The 17,971-nt window shown below is 38.9% G+C and overlaps 2 protein-coding genes across 2 annotated transcripts; one reads left to right on the plus strand and one right to left on the minus strand.

The window, feature by feature from the left end:
• Positions 1–7,212: 7,212 nt before the first annotated feature.
• Positions 7,213–9,608, plus strand: LOC116029827. Its single transcript, XM_031271868.1, has 5 exons — positions 7,213–7,592; positions 8,175–8,406; positions 8,504–8,557; positions 8,643–8,810; positions 9,156–9,608. Exons 1-5 carry the CDS (start codon positions 7,213–7,215, stop codon positions 9,378–9,380), a joined length of 1,059 nt encoding a protein of 352 aa, XP_031127728.1. The 3' UTR covers positions 9,381–9,608.
• Positions 9,609–13,563: 3,955 nt separating this feature from the next.
• Positions 13,564–15,907, minus strand: LOC116029829. The gene is made up of 3 exons (XM_031271869.1): positions 15,007–15,907; positions 14,633–14,850; positions 13,564–14,523 (listed from the first exon to the last, which is right to left on the minus strand). The coding sequence occupies exons 1-3, from the start codon at positions 15,905–15,907 to the stop codon at positions 13,564–13,566; spliced, it is 2,079 nt and encodes a 692-aa protein (XP_031127729.1).
• Between the last annotated feature and the right edge of the window lie 2,064 nt (positions 15,908–17,971).

Here is a 17,971-nt window from a genome sequence, read left to right on the forward strand (position 1 = left end):
TTATTTAAAACCCTTCTCCTGCAATTTTAGAGAGAGCCCTAATTTTAGATCTGAAATCTCAAGTAAAAACATTAATAAATACCATCCACAACATTCAGTGAACTTTCCCTATCCAAATATTTTGTTTCAAATTTCTTAAAACAATCTTGCATTGGCTTCCTTGTTGGGAAACATCTCATGGTATGATAGCTCTTTCAGCATGTGCTGCATCAAATTTAAAACAATAAAAACTTATTCATATATTGCATTTTCCAAATATTTAATAACTTAGTATAGTNTGCTTGAGGACAAGCAAGGTTTAAGTGTGGAAACTTTGATAATCACCAAGAACAGTCGAGTTTAGGGTCAATTATAGGACAATATTGTGTAGTTTTATCACCCATTTGTAATAATTTCATGCATAAAAGACTCGGATGTGAGCAAAGTTTCTAATTGAATTTTAGAGCATGTTTTGAAGTCAATTCCACAGAACAAAATGGGATTCGAGCCCAAAACGGATCAACAAGCAAAGAAGCAATCGGGCAGGATCCATTCACGCAAGCTTCACGCGTGAAAGGAGCGTGGACCACTTCCAATACACGCCCACGCCTCCATACACGCGTGAAAGCCACGTGACCGGGCCATCAGGGGCTATTTCAGGATTTTGACTTTATGATGGTTATTTAAAACCCTTCTCCTGCAATTTTAGAGAGAGCCCTAATTTTAGATCTGAAATCTCAAGTAAAAACATTAATAAATACCATCCACAACATTCAGTGAACTTTCCCTATCCAAATATTTTGTTTCAAATTTCTTAAAACAATCTTGCATTGGCTTCCTTGTTGGGAAACATCTCATGGTATGATAGCTCTTTCAGCATGTGCTGCATCAAATTTAAAACAATAAAAACTTATTCATATATTGCATTTTCCAAATATTTAATAACTTAGTATAGTATAAACTTCAACAAGTAAATAATCTTGATACATGTTAAGCTATCCACACCCATGAAATTTTGGGTATTGCAAAATGTTGTGGAAGAAAATAATAATAATAATAATAATAATAATAATAATAATAATAATAATAATAATAATAATAATAATAACTGCCATGTGGTTGCAAGTCCTCTTTTTTTTTTTAATTTTTTAATCATTACTTTTATTTATTTTAATTATTATTAATACTTTATTGGTAAATAATATTTTTTTAATAAGTTGATGTGATAGTGGAGTTGGTTTTGAAAGAAGAGAGAGAATTGCATGGATGAAGAATGAATATTGAATAATTGCAAATTTTGTGATGTGACATTTTGAAAGTGAGAGAAGATTGCATGAGTGCGGATAGCCTTAGGTCTTCGTGTCTAGGGGAGGAACATGGACCAATGTGGAAAATAGACAATATTAGATGCACTGTAACACCCCAACTTTCAGGCAGAGATAAGCAATAAACTTAAGTCAAAAGCTATCAAATCTCAATGCTAATAATATAAACGCGGAAGCGTACCAATTCAGAGTGTTACGCCACATCCAGGCTAACCATAACCTAGATGATAAGGCGAATTCAACATCCATCTCATAATCCTCAAAACTCAAACATAATCTAAATAAGTCATTACAAACATAAGTCTAAGGCACGCAGGCCCAATGTCTAAACATCCTCAACAATCTCTAAGCTAATAATAAAGGGAGAAGTAGAACTACAGCTAGCGTTCTCACGTGCAGATCTACTCCATACCTGAAAAATAGTTAGAAATATTAGCAAACAAATGTTAAGTAATCATTCACTCACATTCGCGAGAAATACAATAGTATAGCATAGCTTTGTAAATAAGTTTTACACACGCATATAGAATATATGCCAACGAAATTATCCTTTGTTAAAAAACTAGATGACTCAACAATAATAGGCTGAATGAATCACAAACTAAGGACACCTCGACGAATTTAATATCAAAGAATGAATCCACAATACCACAGTTCCATAATATGATACTCAACCAAAGCACAAGCTCAACTAAACAACACAAGTGAAACCAATAAATCAACAATCTCACATCACTTCCTTAGAGTGACCCAAACCAAGAGACATAGTAAAACCTCCAAACCAAACCTCCCAACCATAACATAAATAACATACCACAGAGGCATATAATGCCCTATCACAAAGGCGTAAAAGCCCAATCACAGAGGCATAAAAGCCCAATCACAGAGGCACATGGTGCCCAATCACAAAGGCATATAAGCCCAATCACAAAGGCATATATACAATGCCCAAATCACAGAGGCACATGGTGCCCAATCACAGAGGCGTATAAGTCCAATCACATAGGCATACGACGCCCAATCACAGAGGCATAAAATGCCCAATTAACTCCCTCCCATACTAATAGATACATGTAGAGCCATAGTTCGAATAATTACTTTCCAAAGGGTATACAAGACTTAAGAAGCCAAAGAATTACTCACAAGAGTTCAAGATCTCAACATATCAAACTCAGGTTCATCTCCAAAGAAATTACTCATACCAAGGAATACTCAGATTCAGAACATGAATAACATGACCTCATGCTCAGAACATTAATCAAAGAATCAACCAACAATACTCAATCAATAATCCAAGATAAATGACCAACAAACATGAATCAGTACTCAATAATTAGGGTAGTATACTCAACGACATATTCAGAATATACTTTAGAATCAAAGGTGAAACAACAGAGTCACTAGACCACAAAACAACCACTGGAATAGAGAACGAAAATGATCTGGCGGAACACACCAGACTGCCGATCCCTTCCACACGAAGGGGCGACACACCCCCACGGAACACCACATTCCGCCAAACCCCACCGCCACTACACTTAGGGAGAACCTCAACAGGACACATTATACCGCTGAGATGCACCGCAAGAGCAATACCAATGCACAAATCCCAGACTTAGAACATAATACACGATAGCTCATTCCAGTACCCAAAATATGATCAGATTACATATTTCAGAAGCCAAATAACACATGGAATCCATCAAAACAATACTCAAACATACCAAGGTTTAAGAATAGCTAACACAATCCAAAGATCTACAAGATAGGCTCAATAATCCAACAAATCACAAGCTATAACCAAAAAATAATCCACAGGATTCCACAATACACCAAATCACACATATATGAGAGTGAAAGTAGGTTTAGTGAGACATGGAGGGTTACCTCTATGCTAGCTTCTCCAAAACACAATCTCCTAACTCAATCCATCAAACCACCATCATCACCATGATCATCTTGACCCAAGAACACCCCAAGGAAAACCATAAGAAACTTATAAAGACTAAGGAAATGTAGAATAAAATGCAATCTAAACATGATCTAACACTTACCCAAGCTTAGTAATCCCTAAAAGAGTAATCTTGCTTTGAACCCTTGCTAGGATGAAAAATGATTTGTGTAGCGTTTTAGGGATAAAATTATTTCGACGTGAATCGAACCCAATTAATTAAATTATTTCGATGAAAGAAGGAATTACCGGGGTTCAAGGCATGATTTAAATCCGGGGTATCACATGCACACAAAATTTTACATAAAACTTATTCATGTTCTTATTATGTAGATTCATTTGATTAATTTAGTAACTCATCATATTCTCTTGTACGTGAAAAATTAACAAGTTTTTGGCCTGTAACTTCTTTTCATTTGAAATGCCTACAAATATATATATATATATATATATATATATATATATATATATATATATATATATATATATATTCACTTTTTTAAATTCATAAATGTGTACCTGGAGTGGTTGAAGGATTATCATGATCACTTTCTTCATTCGGATTTTGAATATCAGAGTCCCACATCTTCTCCCGTCCATCTTTGTTAAAAATTTTAAAATCAAAGTGCATGCCTCCAACATATGTATAGAATACAACTTCACCAATGTCAAGATCATTGTCTTTGTAAAATGTCTCCCAACCGTCGCTAAAAAATGTGCCATCTCTCTCTGTACGTATGTGAACCCTCCATTGGTGACCTGGTCGCCTCAAGGTTGCAATCTCACCTAACCACTTTCCCAAGTGCTTGACAAACATCGCTGGAATTAGCTTCAAAATGGCAAAAACAATGAAAAAGTTACTACTAATTAAATAAGTTTATTGTTTGGATATTTCTTTTTTCTATTTTTTGTTTGATGTCATGATAAAATTTTGTAATGACATAAAGTGAATAGATATACATTACAAATAAATATCAAACCAAAAATAACCAAATAGAAATGATATAGCATGCAATCCAACAATAACAGTATCTCGTAGAATAAATAACAACAATATAAATACGATAGATGTATAAAGAATCAATCCTAGGCCACAACTCAAACTTTTCTACAACAGGTTCTCTAGTCTTGGCCATCATTAAATCTTCAACTCAAAACCACATATGTCAACACCACATTCTCAAACATTAACCCTAACCTCTAAAAACTAAAGTGAAAACTTTACAAAGTTTCTCTAGTACGTACACGAAGACCACCATAAGATCTACAAACAAAAATCCAGCTATCTTGACAAAGTTTCTCTAGTTCGTACACGATGACCACCATTAAGATCTACAAACAAAAATCCACCTATTCAAACATAACGTACTCCAACTTGAACCCTTCTATTTACCATAATAGATATAACCCTAAACTGTCAAAATCAAATGAACACTCAATAAAAATTCTTTATAACTGTAGTTCTTTTTTATGAAAAAAAAAAAAAGAAATTAAAGAAGAATGTTGTGAATCATTCATATATAATTACCTTTTTCTCCTTGTCGTCATTCCCTATAGTTTGAGAGATATGAAAATCATGAACTTCAAAACTACCATAAGCTTGTTTGATCTTTCTGTCGCTTGAAGATTGGCTTTCCCCTTGATCCTTAGTTAGGTTTTCCATTTTCTCCCTCTTACGCGCTATGATAAACCACAAAAAAATAATAATAATAAAGTGTTTGTAGGATTCTTAATTTAGGTATGTGTAGATATATAGCGGCGGAACAAAGGCAAGTGGAGGCAGCCCAAGCTCATTCAAAATTATTAGTTTAAAAAGTGTTTAGGGTTTAGGGTATTTATGGCTAAAAGAGATTGGCCTAAAAGAGATTTTTTATATTTACGGCTAAAAGAGAAATTTTTTAAAGATTCAGAACCGGAAGAAAAACAAATAAATTTGAGAAATTTTTTAAAGATTCAGAACCGGAAGAAAAACAAATAAATTTGACAATTAAAAGCAAAATTGCTACTAAAATTTAGTGACTAAAATGCGAAACAAACCCCCAAAATTGCTACTAAAATTTAGGGCAAAATTTTTTTTAGGGAAATTAAGACAAATAATAACTAGCGAATTACAAACTACGAATTACAAACTCTTCTTCTACACCCTTCATCTTCCTTCTCCCAACCAAAGCATAGCAACAACTTCACCATTTCAACTCAAAAACACAACAAATAACCCACATAAATACATCATTTCAATAACTTATACTAGAGGATGGAATGGGGGAAAGGAAGAAGAAAGTTACCAAGTCTTGGGCTTAGGGTTTGGAGAAGAGAAGCTCAAATCAAGAAGAAAAATTTAGAGAGAGAGAGACTTACGTGAGAGAATGAGAGGAATCGTGGGCTGCAAAGTGAGAAGGAAAATGGGGATCGGAAGACACGAGTATGCTATTTGTATAGGTAGGGTACGTTTTTTAGGGAAAATTGTAATTATTAAATTTTAGGGTAAAAAATACGGGTTAGAGATTTGTGCTCATGATAAATTATTGGAATTAGGAATATAAAATATATTTAGGCTCAAACATTAATTTGATAGTTATAAAAATGATGTTAGCCGGTTGTTATGTCATGGACATGGGTCCATGTTCACAATTTTAGAACTCTATGTTCACAATTATAGAACTTTGTGTTCACAATTTTAGAACTCTATATTCACAATTACATAACTATATATTCACAATTACATAACTCTATATTCACAATTTCATAACTCTATATTTACAATTTTATAACTCTATATTTACAATTTTATAACTCTATATTCACAATTTTATAACTCTATATATTCAACAGTATAACACAATTTTTGAATCTATATAACAAAATTGTGAATATAGAGTTCAAAAATTGTGAATATTGAGTAATGTAATTTTGTATTTTGAGATCTAAAATTGTGAATATAGAATTCTAAAATTGTGAATATGGACCCGGGTCCACCTTGCAACTTGGACCCGGGTCCATAGCATAATTTGCCAATATTAGCAGGCTCCCCTCTTAGATAGATTTTGAATAGAAAATTTTAAGATCATAAATTAGTTTATTTAAAGTCTAAAACAAAATAATTGATTTTAATAGCATTTAAGCTAAAAATATTTATAATTCAAAATTAAATTTTACTTCTGTAAGTATTTGTATTAAAATAATATCGTTTATTTGTAATAGAGTTAATTCCAGCAATGTTTCCCCCGACTATTGTGATTTTCTAAAATTGGTCCTCATCTTTTAATTTGGACGAAAAAGATACTTTACTTTCAGATTTATTCTAGCATTGGTCCTTCCGTTAACCTTCAGTTTGTTAGGCGTTAGTGTAAGGGCTAAAAGAGTCATTTCAAGGCTTCAATATAGTCATTTGTAAGGGCGAATAACTTTTCAAGCCTTCAGAATTTTCAGCCTCTCTCTCTCTCCGCCCATGCCTTCGGCGACTTTTCATCCACGCTGGTCGTCATGTATGGCGCCTCTACAACCACCTATGGTATTGTAGCCAGGAAATCCACCCAGAATGTTCAATGCTAGACAAACAGTCGGAGCACGCCGGTGACCGTATATCCCGAAGTATCTTTCAGCGTTATCATCGGCGAGACTAACGTCTTCTGCGGTGTTCGCTCTGGTGGTTTCACGCTCCTATGCTGGAACCCTAATTTCTGCCTCAAAAGGCTCTACCTCAACTACACAACCCCACTTTCTAGCCTCACAATCGGCGATACCCAAATTTGCAGGCTAACAAACAGGTCGACCCGCAACGCCCTATGCTGGTGCGACGGTTCGATTTGGAACCCACAAAATAGGTCATCGAAATTCTAGTCAATTTCATTTAGGTCAGGATTTACTTGCGGCGTCTTGAAATCTTGAAATAGGGTTGCATGCTGGGGAGCGACACCAATCGCCTCAGACCTAGAAACACAGTTCTAAAACGAATCAATGCCGGACGTTAATGCCGATAGAAGCTTTGCTAGCGAGATAAACACCACTGGCTTTGTAATCTGCAAAGGAAACAACGAAAATGGCGAATTAGAAGTGTCATTCAATTCAGCTTACGATTACAACGGATTAGCATTAGGGTTAAACCACAGCTGCGCAATCCGGAGAGCGAATCAGACAGTCATGTGTTTGGGACAAAACAGTGAGTTTTCGAGTAGCGTAGTGGGTGGCGTCCCCTTTGAATCCATTGTTTCCGGGCCGGATTTCACTTGTGGATTGAGGACAAGCAAATTTTTAGTGGTTTGTTGGGGCCCCGGTTGGACGGATAATTCATATCCTCAAGCGGCCGAGCTTCTTCTCCCGAAGATTCTTCCGGCACCGTGTGTTAATAGTGATTGCGATGAATGCAGCGTCCCGAAGAATGCAAGCTAATGAAATGACTATTTTAGCCCTTACACTAACGCCTAACAAATTGAAAGTTAACGGAAGGACCAATACTGGAACAAATCTAAAAGTCAGGTGCCTTTTTCGTCCAAATTAAAAGACGATGACTAATTTTGGAAAATCACAATAGTCGGAAGACTATTGATGGAATTAACTCTTTGTAATATTTTGCGGAGTATTATAGTTGTTGCTTTATTATAGTGATGATAGATTAAGAGTATAAAGTTAGTATAGTATACTTTTATCTGTCCATTTAAAATGATTGTGCATTCAAATTTGTTTGTTTGTTTGGGTAGATTAAGAAATGTGTGAGAGGTTATGGGTTTGAGTCTAAGGGCGGTATTGACTTTTTGAGCTTCAGTGTTAAGAAAATAGTTATGAAAACATATTGTAATGATAGAGTGAGTAGTATAAAAAAAAAAAAAAAATGCATGAGACTATGAGAGTGAATTTTGAATTTGATAGGTTAATTAAAAATCATTGTAATTGACTTGCTTGCGCTGTTGTGCATTATGCAGTATTATTTGTGAAGTGAAGGTGAAGGGTACAGACAGTGGACAGACAGACAGACACAGAGGTCGTCTCCTTCCTCTTCAGGTCTTCATTGACTTGGCCTTCCTGCCAAGAAAGAATCCAATTCCAGACGAAGAAGAAAAGAAATCAATCGCAGAAATGGTGGCCCGGAGGTTCTCTGTCCGCCACAATGACTCCACCTTCGACGTCGATTACGACACCGACGATGGCTTCGAAGTCCTCCTCTCCATCTCCATCTCCTTCCCTCTTTTTCTCTTTCTTCAATTCCCTCGTTAACACCTCCTTCTTTTACCTTTTCTCTCCCTATTTCCAGGTCCTCAAATTCCAGCTCTTCTCTCTCACTTCCGTCCCTCCCGATCAACAAAAGGTACGCGCCCTCTGTCTATGTGTATATCCAATTATATGCACTGGAATGCTACGCTTGGTTGATGTGAAATGGGAATGATGGACAGATATTGGGAGGTGATGATGATCAGGTTGTATCAGAAGACGCTGATCTGGCGTCGGTTGCAGAAAAGCTCCGATTGGTGTCGATTGACGAAGATGAAGAAACGAAGAAGAAAGAGAATTCGGAGCCTAAAGTCGCGATGTCGGATGAAGAATTAGCTCGGCTTTTGCAGGTTTAGTTTATATTTTTTTCTTTTTACTTTGTCTTTGCTTTTGCTTTTCACTTCAAATATCAACTTGCCAAGCATTGAGATTCCCATGATTGGCTACCAAAAATTAAAATAGCATCTGAGAAGAAATTAAGGACAGAGCTTTGATCTTTGGGAGCAATTTTGACTCTTTTTTTCTTCTTTTTTTTTTTTTCCTTTAAATTTGTGTTTTACAATATCTTGACAGCACCATTTTATACAAGGACTATAAGTGGATCCATAGCATTTCCAAACGGTTTCTAGTGTACTTTTATCTTTTGACATTTCATAATAATTTTAAGTCTAATGATAATGTGATTATGTTTCTAGGCAGAAGAAGATGCACTTATGATGCAGCAGTTTGTAGCAAGTCAAAATAATGCAGGCTTTGAGCAGAAGATAAGGCCTTACATTGATCAAGTTCTACAGGTAAAGCGTGCACTTGTTTGCACTTTTTTTTTTTGGCTTTGTCTTTCCCGGGGGATATTTTATTTAGGATTTTTGACAGAATGGGAATATTTCATGTGGTCTGGACAAAAATGGGGACATCTTTGAAATTTGAAAAAAAAGAAAAAGAAAAAGAAAGGAAGAACTTGGTTCCAAATGTGTTTGAATAAGTTTGCATCAGAAATGCATATGCCATATACGTTTTGTTGAAAACCAAAGGGTTATGCATGTCTATAGGGTTGTGTCTGTTTATGAATAGGTGCTTAAATTAACAGTTATGTGTCCGTATATATATGTACTATGTTTCTTCATTAGAAACATTGAATTGTAGTAATATATTGTAATCTTTTAGTATTATATACATTTTCTCATTCCTCTCCATCTCTGCTTCCGTCTAAGTGGCGGGTGGTTGTTATTCTCCACCCGCCAGGCCTTTGGATCTTTCAAATTCAATATGTTTGAAACCATTTTTAATTACTTACGAAAACTAAATTTTACAAATGCGCTTTATGTAAAATTGAATTCCTGGAAGTACATCATATATCCCTAATTTGATTTTTTTTTTTAAATGTAAAATACATCAAATACGTAATAATTACAATATGTCAAGTGGATGCCCGAAATGCATTTGACAAGTGTGCCTGGTGCCCCTTCGATGCGATTCTTGCTAGCTTTCAATTAGGATGCAAAAGCAATCTTCGGTTGGGAACTGGAGGAGCTAATTCCCAAATAGCTCTGATGTCCTTGTTATTGGGATTAAGAATCTGAGAATAAAAATTCAAGAAGTATCTCATATAATATTTATTTTTTATTTTTGATGTAATTGCAGAAGTAAACTGAATAAATGGTAGAGTTTGTCTTTAGAAATCAAAAGGATGAGTAGTTTAACAGGTGTTCTGATACTCAAGCAGCTAATACCCAAATCGATTTTTGAGCTTCGGTGACGAAAGTCACGAAACTCCTTTTAAGGGGGTAGAGTGTAATACCCCGTATTTCCCTACAATTATTTTAAATATAAATATTTAAAATAATGGGTTATTTTCTTACTAAGTAATTATTAAAATGTTTTTAAGCATTATAATCTCATAATGGGCTTAGGAATAATATGTTTTATATAAGCTATTTTTTTTGGAAAATATGGAGGAAAAAATCCGAGATCAGTAGCTGATCCTCACAACATTAGAGGCACCAAGAAGGCCTAGCTCATCCTGTCGCAGAAGTCTTTGAATATCATTTGGGGGTTGATCATACCACTCAAAAGTCTCATTCTGCCTATGTCCTTTCTTGGCTAAAACATCAGCAATTTTGTTTTGCTCCCTTGGAATGTGTCTGATTCTAATCTCCCACGTTCTTCTCATAAGGCCTCGACATAGCTCGATTATGTTTCTGGCGGGGCCATCGTACTCCTCTCTCTGGTTGATGAGGCTTATAACCTTGGCGCTGTCTGATTCAATTTGTAATTTGTGATATCCTAGCTGCCACGCTCTCTGTAGTCCAACTTTAGATTCCCCACGCCTCCGCTTCCAAAGGCGTGCACGTGCCTACTTTGCTCGTAAAGGCACCTAAAAAATCAGCTTCCGAGTTCCGGAAAATGCCTCCGCTCGTAGCTGTTTTGTGCTTGTCAACTGCTCCATCCGTGTTTAATTTGATCCATCCCTCCTCCGGTGGCTGCCACGGTTGACTTCTTCTTGCATCACTTATCTGTTTCACCATTGGGCCTGTTTGTTTGTCCAGGGATGTTTCAACTTCCTTGAAATGCCCGTGCAACCATCCAATTTTTTCCTTAGTCTCTCGCCCAACCCCGTTGAAGACGACGTCGTTTCGCCACTTCCAAATCCACCACATCGTGATTGCAAACCTCGCCACCTTCTGCTTCCTTCTCTGCCCGCCTTGATTACCTGTTAAATTGCTTGTTAGCCATTGATCAAAGCTCATACAAGAGGACATACCTGGATTGTTGATCACATTAATGTTCTTCCATACTCCCTCTGCTGCTAGGCAACTTCTAATGACATGATTAACATCCTCTATCTCTGCGCCACATACGTCGCATCTTTCGTCCGGAGTGAATCCTCTCTTCTTTCTTTCCGCATTACACATGATCCTTTTGTGTTTGACCAACCATATGAACGCCCGGATTCGGTTTGGAACTCTGATCTTCCAAATGTCCTTCCACTCGTCCGTTTCAGTTCTGTTTCCTTGTAGTAGCAGCCCGTATGCGGACTTTGTCGAGAACATGCTGTTCTTGGTAAGGCCCCAGCCCAGTCTGTCCTTCTTCTCATCATCGTTCAAAACCACCTTCACCACCACTTCATTTCGTTTATCAGGATGGAGTGCCACATCAATTTTGTTCCAATCCCATGTGCTTGTCTCGGTCCACATCTCGGCCACTATGACCTTCTCATCATTTCTGTTTAGGGGACCAAATACTGCTTTGTTTAGAGGTTCAGAACCCACCCAACAGTCGGTCCAAAACATAGTATCTCTCCCGTTCCTCACCACCTTCGTTAGTCCCCGCTCGAGGATGGGCTTCGCCGCGCAGATGCCTTTCCAGACATTGGAATCGTTTCTTTTCCTCTTGATGTTCGAATGATCAGCTCCTGCTTTCATGTACTTACACGTGATGACTCTAGCCCAATTGTTGTTCGGCTCTTTGAGCACTCTCCACCCTAGTTTGGCAAGGAGAGCCATGTTCATACTCCGCATAGACTTAATCCCAAGACCACCTTCAGCTTTAGGTAGGGTGACCGTCCCCCATTTCACCAAACTAGTTTTCCTTTTCTCACCATCACCTCCCCATAGGAAGTTCCTTGTGCTTTTATCGATTGCATCGCACACGCCCTTTGGTATGAGCAGCGTCTGCATTGCATATGATGGAATGGCATTTTGGACCGATTGGGCCAACACTTATCTTCCTGCTAAACTGAGAAAACGTGTCTTCCATCCCTCCAATCTACTATGAACCCGATCCAGGATGCCTTTGCAGTGGTCCTTGGTTATTCTCTCGTGGAGGGTGGGAACCCCAAGGTATCTTCCCAAGTCTGTCGTCATTGGGATTCCAGCCATCTCTGCCAAAGCTTCCGCTTTCTCCCTGTTGACATTACTGGAGAAAAAGATGTTAGATTTAAGCTTATTAATCCTTTGCCCAGAATACTTACTAAACGTGTCAAGGCAGTCCATTATGGCACGTATTTGATCCTCCTCAGCTTCTGCGAAGAGAACCATGTCGTCTGCAAAGAAAAGGTGAGATATGCTCGGTCCGTTTCTAGAAGCCTTAATGCCTCTCCACTTCCCTTGGTTCACCGCTCTGGTGATGATATGCCCTAGTCTCTCAATGCATAGAACGAACAGGTACGGTGAGATAGCGTCACCCTGCTTAACTCCTCTCTCTGGTTTAAATCGCTCGAGCTTCTTTCCTTCCCAGAGTATTGACATGCCCGCTGATTCCACACAATGCATAATATTCCTGACCCAGTTGTCGGTCAAGCCTATTTCCTTTAGGGTAGACCGTATAAACCCCCAATCTAGTCTATCATATGCTTTTTCCAAATCAATCTTCAGAACCATATATCCGGTCCTGCCCCTCTCTATCCTTATGGTGTGGAGAATTTCTTAGTATATAACAATATTGTCCGTGATTTGTCTGTTGGCAACAAAACTGCTTTGACTTGGGCTAACAAGGTCCGGCATTATGCCCTTAAGCCTATTGGACATAACCTTGGTAACCAGCTTATATGCTACATTGCAAAGGCTAATAGGTCTCAGCTGGCTGATTTTTTCCGGGTTCTCTCCACTTTAGGAATGAGCACTATATTCGTTTCATTGAGATCATCGTGTAATCTTCCCTCCTCAAAAAAATTCCTAACTAACTTGTACATACAATCTCCGACAATGTTCCAGTGCTGTTGGTAGAACATTGCATGTACCCCGTCAGGTCCGGGTGCTTTGAGCGGTGCCATAGTCATCATAGCTTCTTCAACCTCTTTCTTCGTGATCTCTTCGTTAACAAGTTTCCATTTAGTCTCGGCGATCCTCGGGAAGCACCCGGACAGAGTCCCATTTTCGGTTGTCACTCCTTCTTTGGTGTACAAATTCTTGTAATACTCCTGAATCATTTCTTCTAATTGCATTGAGTCTGTAATCCATTCGTCATTCCTGTTCTTTAGGGCATGGATTTTCCCTCTCGCGCGTCGAACCATGGTAGCTGCATGGTAAAACTTTGTGTTGCGGTCACCCGAGTTGATCCACTCCTCCTTGGATTTTTGAAACCAAGTGAGCTCCTCTTGATTTCTTAGAGTTCCAATCGTAATTTCCTCTCGAGCTTGATGAGACCATTATGAGGTTTGCTATCCATAATTGTTTGTATGCCCTTGATCCGTGCTAACATTTTGTGTTTCCTCCGGTCTATGTTTCCAAATATCTCTCTGCTCCAGTTCGCACACGTGGCCTGCATATTCGAAATGTTCTCTCTCACTGTTCTATCTCCATTCCAGCATTGAGAGATTATATTGTTGAAGTCCGGATGACTGCTCCATGTAGCCTGGTAGTGAAACGTGCGACTCCTCTGTACTTCTGTTGAAAGGCCTAAGTCAATGAGCAAAGGGGAATGGTCTGAGCACACTCTCGGCAAGTGAACCACCTTCGTGTTTGGGTACTTGGTTATCCATTCTAAATTGCAAAGCGCACGGTCAAGTCTTGCTCCCGTGAACGTAGAGCTATCTCGTCCTCTCGTCCATGTGTACCTGCCACCAACAAAGCCCATATCAATCAGGCCCTCTTTAAAAATCCAATGGTTCATACCTGCACATCGGTGATTATGGAAGTTGTCCTTGTTGCTGACATCTTCCATGCATGTCACTGCATTATAATCCCCTACCGAAATCCACTCTTCGTTTAAGGAGAAATTATCAATAGATAAACTGTTCCAAAGTTTTTTCCGGAAGTGGTGTGACGGGTTGCTGTAGACGAACGAAACCAGCCCCACCGTCCCATTTCCTTTGCTAACTTTGGTTAGAATGAATTGCGGATTAGTCGCCATGACCTCCACGTTGATGTTGTTTCGCCACAAAAGCCAAATGCCCCCGCTAAAGCCGACCGCTTTAACTCGAATCCAGTTATCAAAACCAAAGCTCCTGCATGCCCTATCCGCAGCACTGCCGGAGATTCTAGGTTCAACCAGGCCAATCAAATTAGCCTTAACATTATTAACGAGGAGAAGAAGGGCTCGTCTAAACCCGCTAGACGCAGCCCCCTGACAATTCCAACTAACTATCTTCATAGAAAACTGAAAAGAAACAAAGCCCAAAAAACGACACACAAAGAGCACAGTGGGAAGCTCACAAAGCAGCTTCACCACCCACCTCCGAGGACTGTCCCTCGGTGAACTCAACATCCATCATAGGATCCTCATTTCCTCCGCTATCCATCGGAATACCCCCATCCGGTGGGTCCTGGTGGTGTTCTCCGGCCTCTTCCTGGGTGTGTTGAACTTCTATCATGCTACCTTCTTCATTAATTATTGTTTTCTCCACCCTCGACCCCTTCTCATACCCTCGAACCACCGTGTGGTTGTCAGTTTCTGCCGCTTAGTTTATTTGCTTATTAGTTCTGACCGTGCCCCTAGTTCCTTCCCTGACTTTCTGCACATTCTAACCCCCCTTAGTATTTTCTCTGTTGGTAGCCGACTTGTCATTTGCTATTTGAGCTTTTGTGGTCTGAATTTGTGCTCGCTTACCTCTCCCGGCAAGAGTGGTTCCTGTTGAACCATCCGTTCCGTCCATCTCCGTAAAAGCCTCTTCGTTTGTCTCCTCATTCTCGTCCTCCAAGTTGTCCAAGACCCCATACCTCGAGTTATCCCATATCTTGAAACCTTCCTTATTGAAATTCTTACCATTTCCTCCTTGATTCCCTCCAGACCTTCCTTTTGAATTTTCTCCATTTACACCAGAATTTCTCCCGTTAGACTTTCTATGATTGCCCTGGTTTTGGAAATTCCTTGGTTTCCTCATCGCAATCATCCAGCTTCCATATTTGTCTCCCGCAAATCTTCTGTATCCCTGGTTATCCGCCTTTCCATCAGCAGCTTTCCATGTGGGGCCTTGTCTCATCTCCGCCGTTGGGTCGCCGGTGTTCTCCGTTCCACCACTCTCTGTCTTAGGCGACTCTTCTGTTTCTTGCGGCTGTGCCAGTTTGCAAGTCTCCTTCCAGTGCCCCACCATTCCACACCTGAAGCACACAAGATGGAGACCTTCGTACTCGATCGTTCTCATTTTATTCCTTAATGTAAACCTTGCGAGGAGGGGCTTTGTTATGTCAACTTCTACACACACTCTCGCAAAGAGTCCTCTAGATGCCATGCTTGTCGCATGATCAACCTTCCTTGTTGTTCCAATGATATCTCCCACCCGCATCAAGAACTCATAATCATAATACTCGATTGGTAAGCATAGAAAGTGAACCCAAACCAGAAGTCGCTGGGTTTGATCACGCATAGGATCAAAGTCCGGTTCCCAATCCTTAACCGCAAGACAGTGATCTAAAACCGTCCATGGACCTTCGAATCTTGCGTGTTCATAATCAGCCACCGATGCGAAACGGACTAGAAAATACCCATTTTGTATAGCTATAAGATCCATCCCTGACTTTGGATTCCATATTGTCCATAGTCGCCGGAGGAGATAATTGTACCCGACCACTTTCCCGAGCACCTTGATGATTAGGGTGTTTTCCTATCGCTTCCGCAGCCTTCGCTTCTCCTCTTTTGTTAACTTGACCACAGGGCAATCCGGGTCGTCATCTTCTTGTTCCCCTGCTTCATCATCCGAGACATCATCAGTAATGTCTACCACATCTTTCAAGCCCGTTAGCGCTCTCTTGAAAGAGATCGTCGGCCTTTTCACCGTATTACTGGGTAGTCCGCTTTGTTCATTAGCAGGGATGTTTCCGTTACTCAGCGGATGAGCCGTATATTCCCCTTCCATCTCCATGGGATCATTATCCCTCTCCGATAAGCCTCTTTTCGTTTTCTTCTTGCTACGTCTAAGTAGATCAGTCTCTTCCGCCGAAGCGCCGGCCACCGGCTGGTTTTCCGACGAACTAGAGAGCATATTGAAAAGTTTCGTGACCGAATTATATAAGCTATTATTATTGTACAACTAAATGTCTTTAGCCCAATATACCTATATATATATATTTATTTATTATGGAGCCCAAATGATTTACATTTGCTAGAACTACACTAAGTCCATAATTGTATACATATATGTCTTATAGACTATGGTTAGTGACCCAATCAACCTTGGCCCTTGCCATAATTAGCCCAACCCATATATAGTAACCCTACTATATATAGTAAATATATGTACCATATATATGTTATTTTGATCAAGCAGCCAAACACCTCTCAAATTCTCTGCCTCCCGTCTCTCCTCTCTCTTTCGTCTCTCGCGTCTCCATATCTCTCGATCAAGTTACCCACGGCATCAATAGAGGACCCTCCAGAACAACTCAGAACAGATCACAGAACACAGAACAACTCACTGGAACAGAATTCCCAACAGAACAGACGGAACCCTCCAACAGAACCCCGCCCTCCGCCACTCTCCTCCGCAAGGAGGGAGCGGATCACCTCGACGGATCTCCCTCTTCCGCCGTCCCTCACCGTGGCCTACTTACGGAAGACTCCAGCGGGACACATTATACCGCTGGGGTACTCCGCAAGGCAAACCCAAACCCCAAATCACAGACTCACACAGAATACGCAATGTCCATTCCAGAATACAAAAATAGGATCAGATTGTTCAGATTGCAACTCCCAGAAGCCAAATAAACAAGGAATCCATACCAATAAATACCCATAAACATCAATATGCAAAGGATCAAGAACACAAGTTCATAATCCATCAAAATGACTTCACAGACAACCAAAAATAGGCTAAGCAGCAAAGAATTTCTCGGGATTCCAACACACCAAATAATATCATAGATTGAGAGTGTAAAAATAGATTTTAGTGGACATGATGGTTACCTCTTGAAGCACACTTCACCCAAGAACTCTCAAACCTCCTTACAAAGCTTCACCTCCACCTTGATCATCTTTTTCCCAAAAGATCCCCAAAAGAACAACATAAGAACTTGTATAAAGATTATGAAAATAACATGATGCAAGGTATATTCCTAGAGATAGACACTTACCCAAGCCTTAACAATCCTAAAAGAACAATCTTGGCCTTGAATCTTGGAGATGAAAGTGTAGGATTCACTTAGGGTTCTTTAGAGCTGAAAGGAGTAGGATGGATTATATTTGTAGGAAATGAAAAGAGGAATAGGATTGTAAGTACAAGGCTTTTATATTAGTAGGGAAAGATCATTACATATATTATGTATGTATCAACTAGGGTAAGACATGAAATAATGGGCCCTTATAAAATGGGTCTCACATTATTTATTATACTACTAGTTTGTAAGGAATTAATCTTTCAAGAATAAATACATATATTGGGCCATTATAAAAAATATAGTCTTACTTATAAGAATTGTAAGGATCCAAACTTGAATAAATCACATACAAGAATTAAATCAAGAATTGGGCTTTTGAATAAATAATTAATTTCGGATTCAAGAAATATATATATATATATATATATATATATATATATATATATATATATATATATATATATATATATATATATATATAT

The sequence above is a fragment of the Ipomoea triloba genome, chromosome 9 (genome assembly GCF_003576645.1).
Source record: "Ipomoea triloba cultivar NCNSP0323 chromosome 9, ASM357664v1".
NCBI classification, from domain to species: Eukaryota; Viridiplantae; Streptophyta; class Magnoliopsida; order Solanales; family Convolvulaceae; genus Ipomoea; species Ipomoea triloba.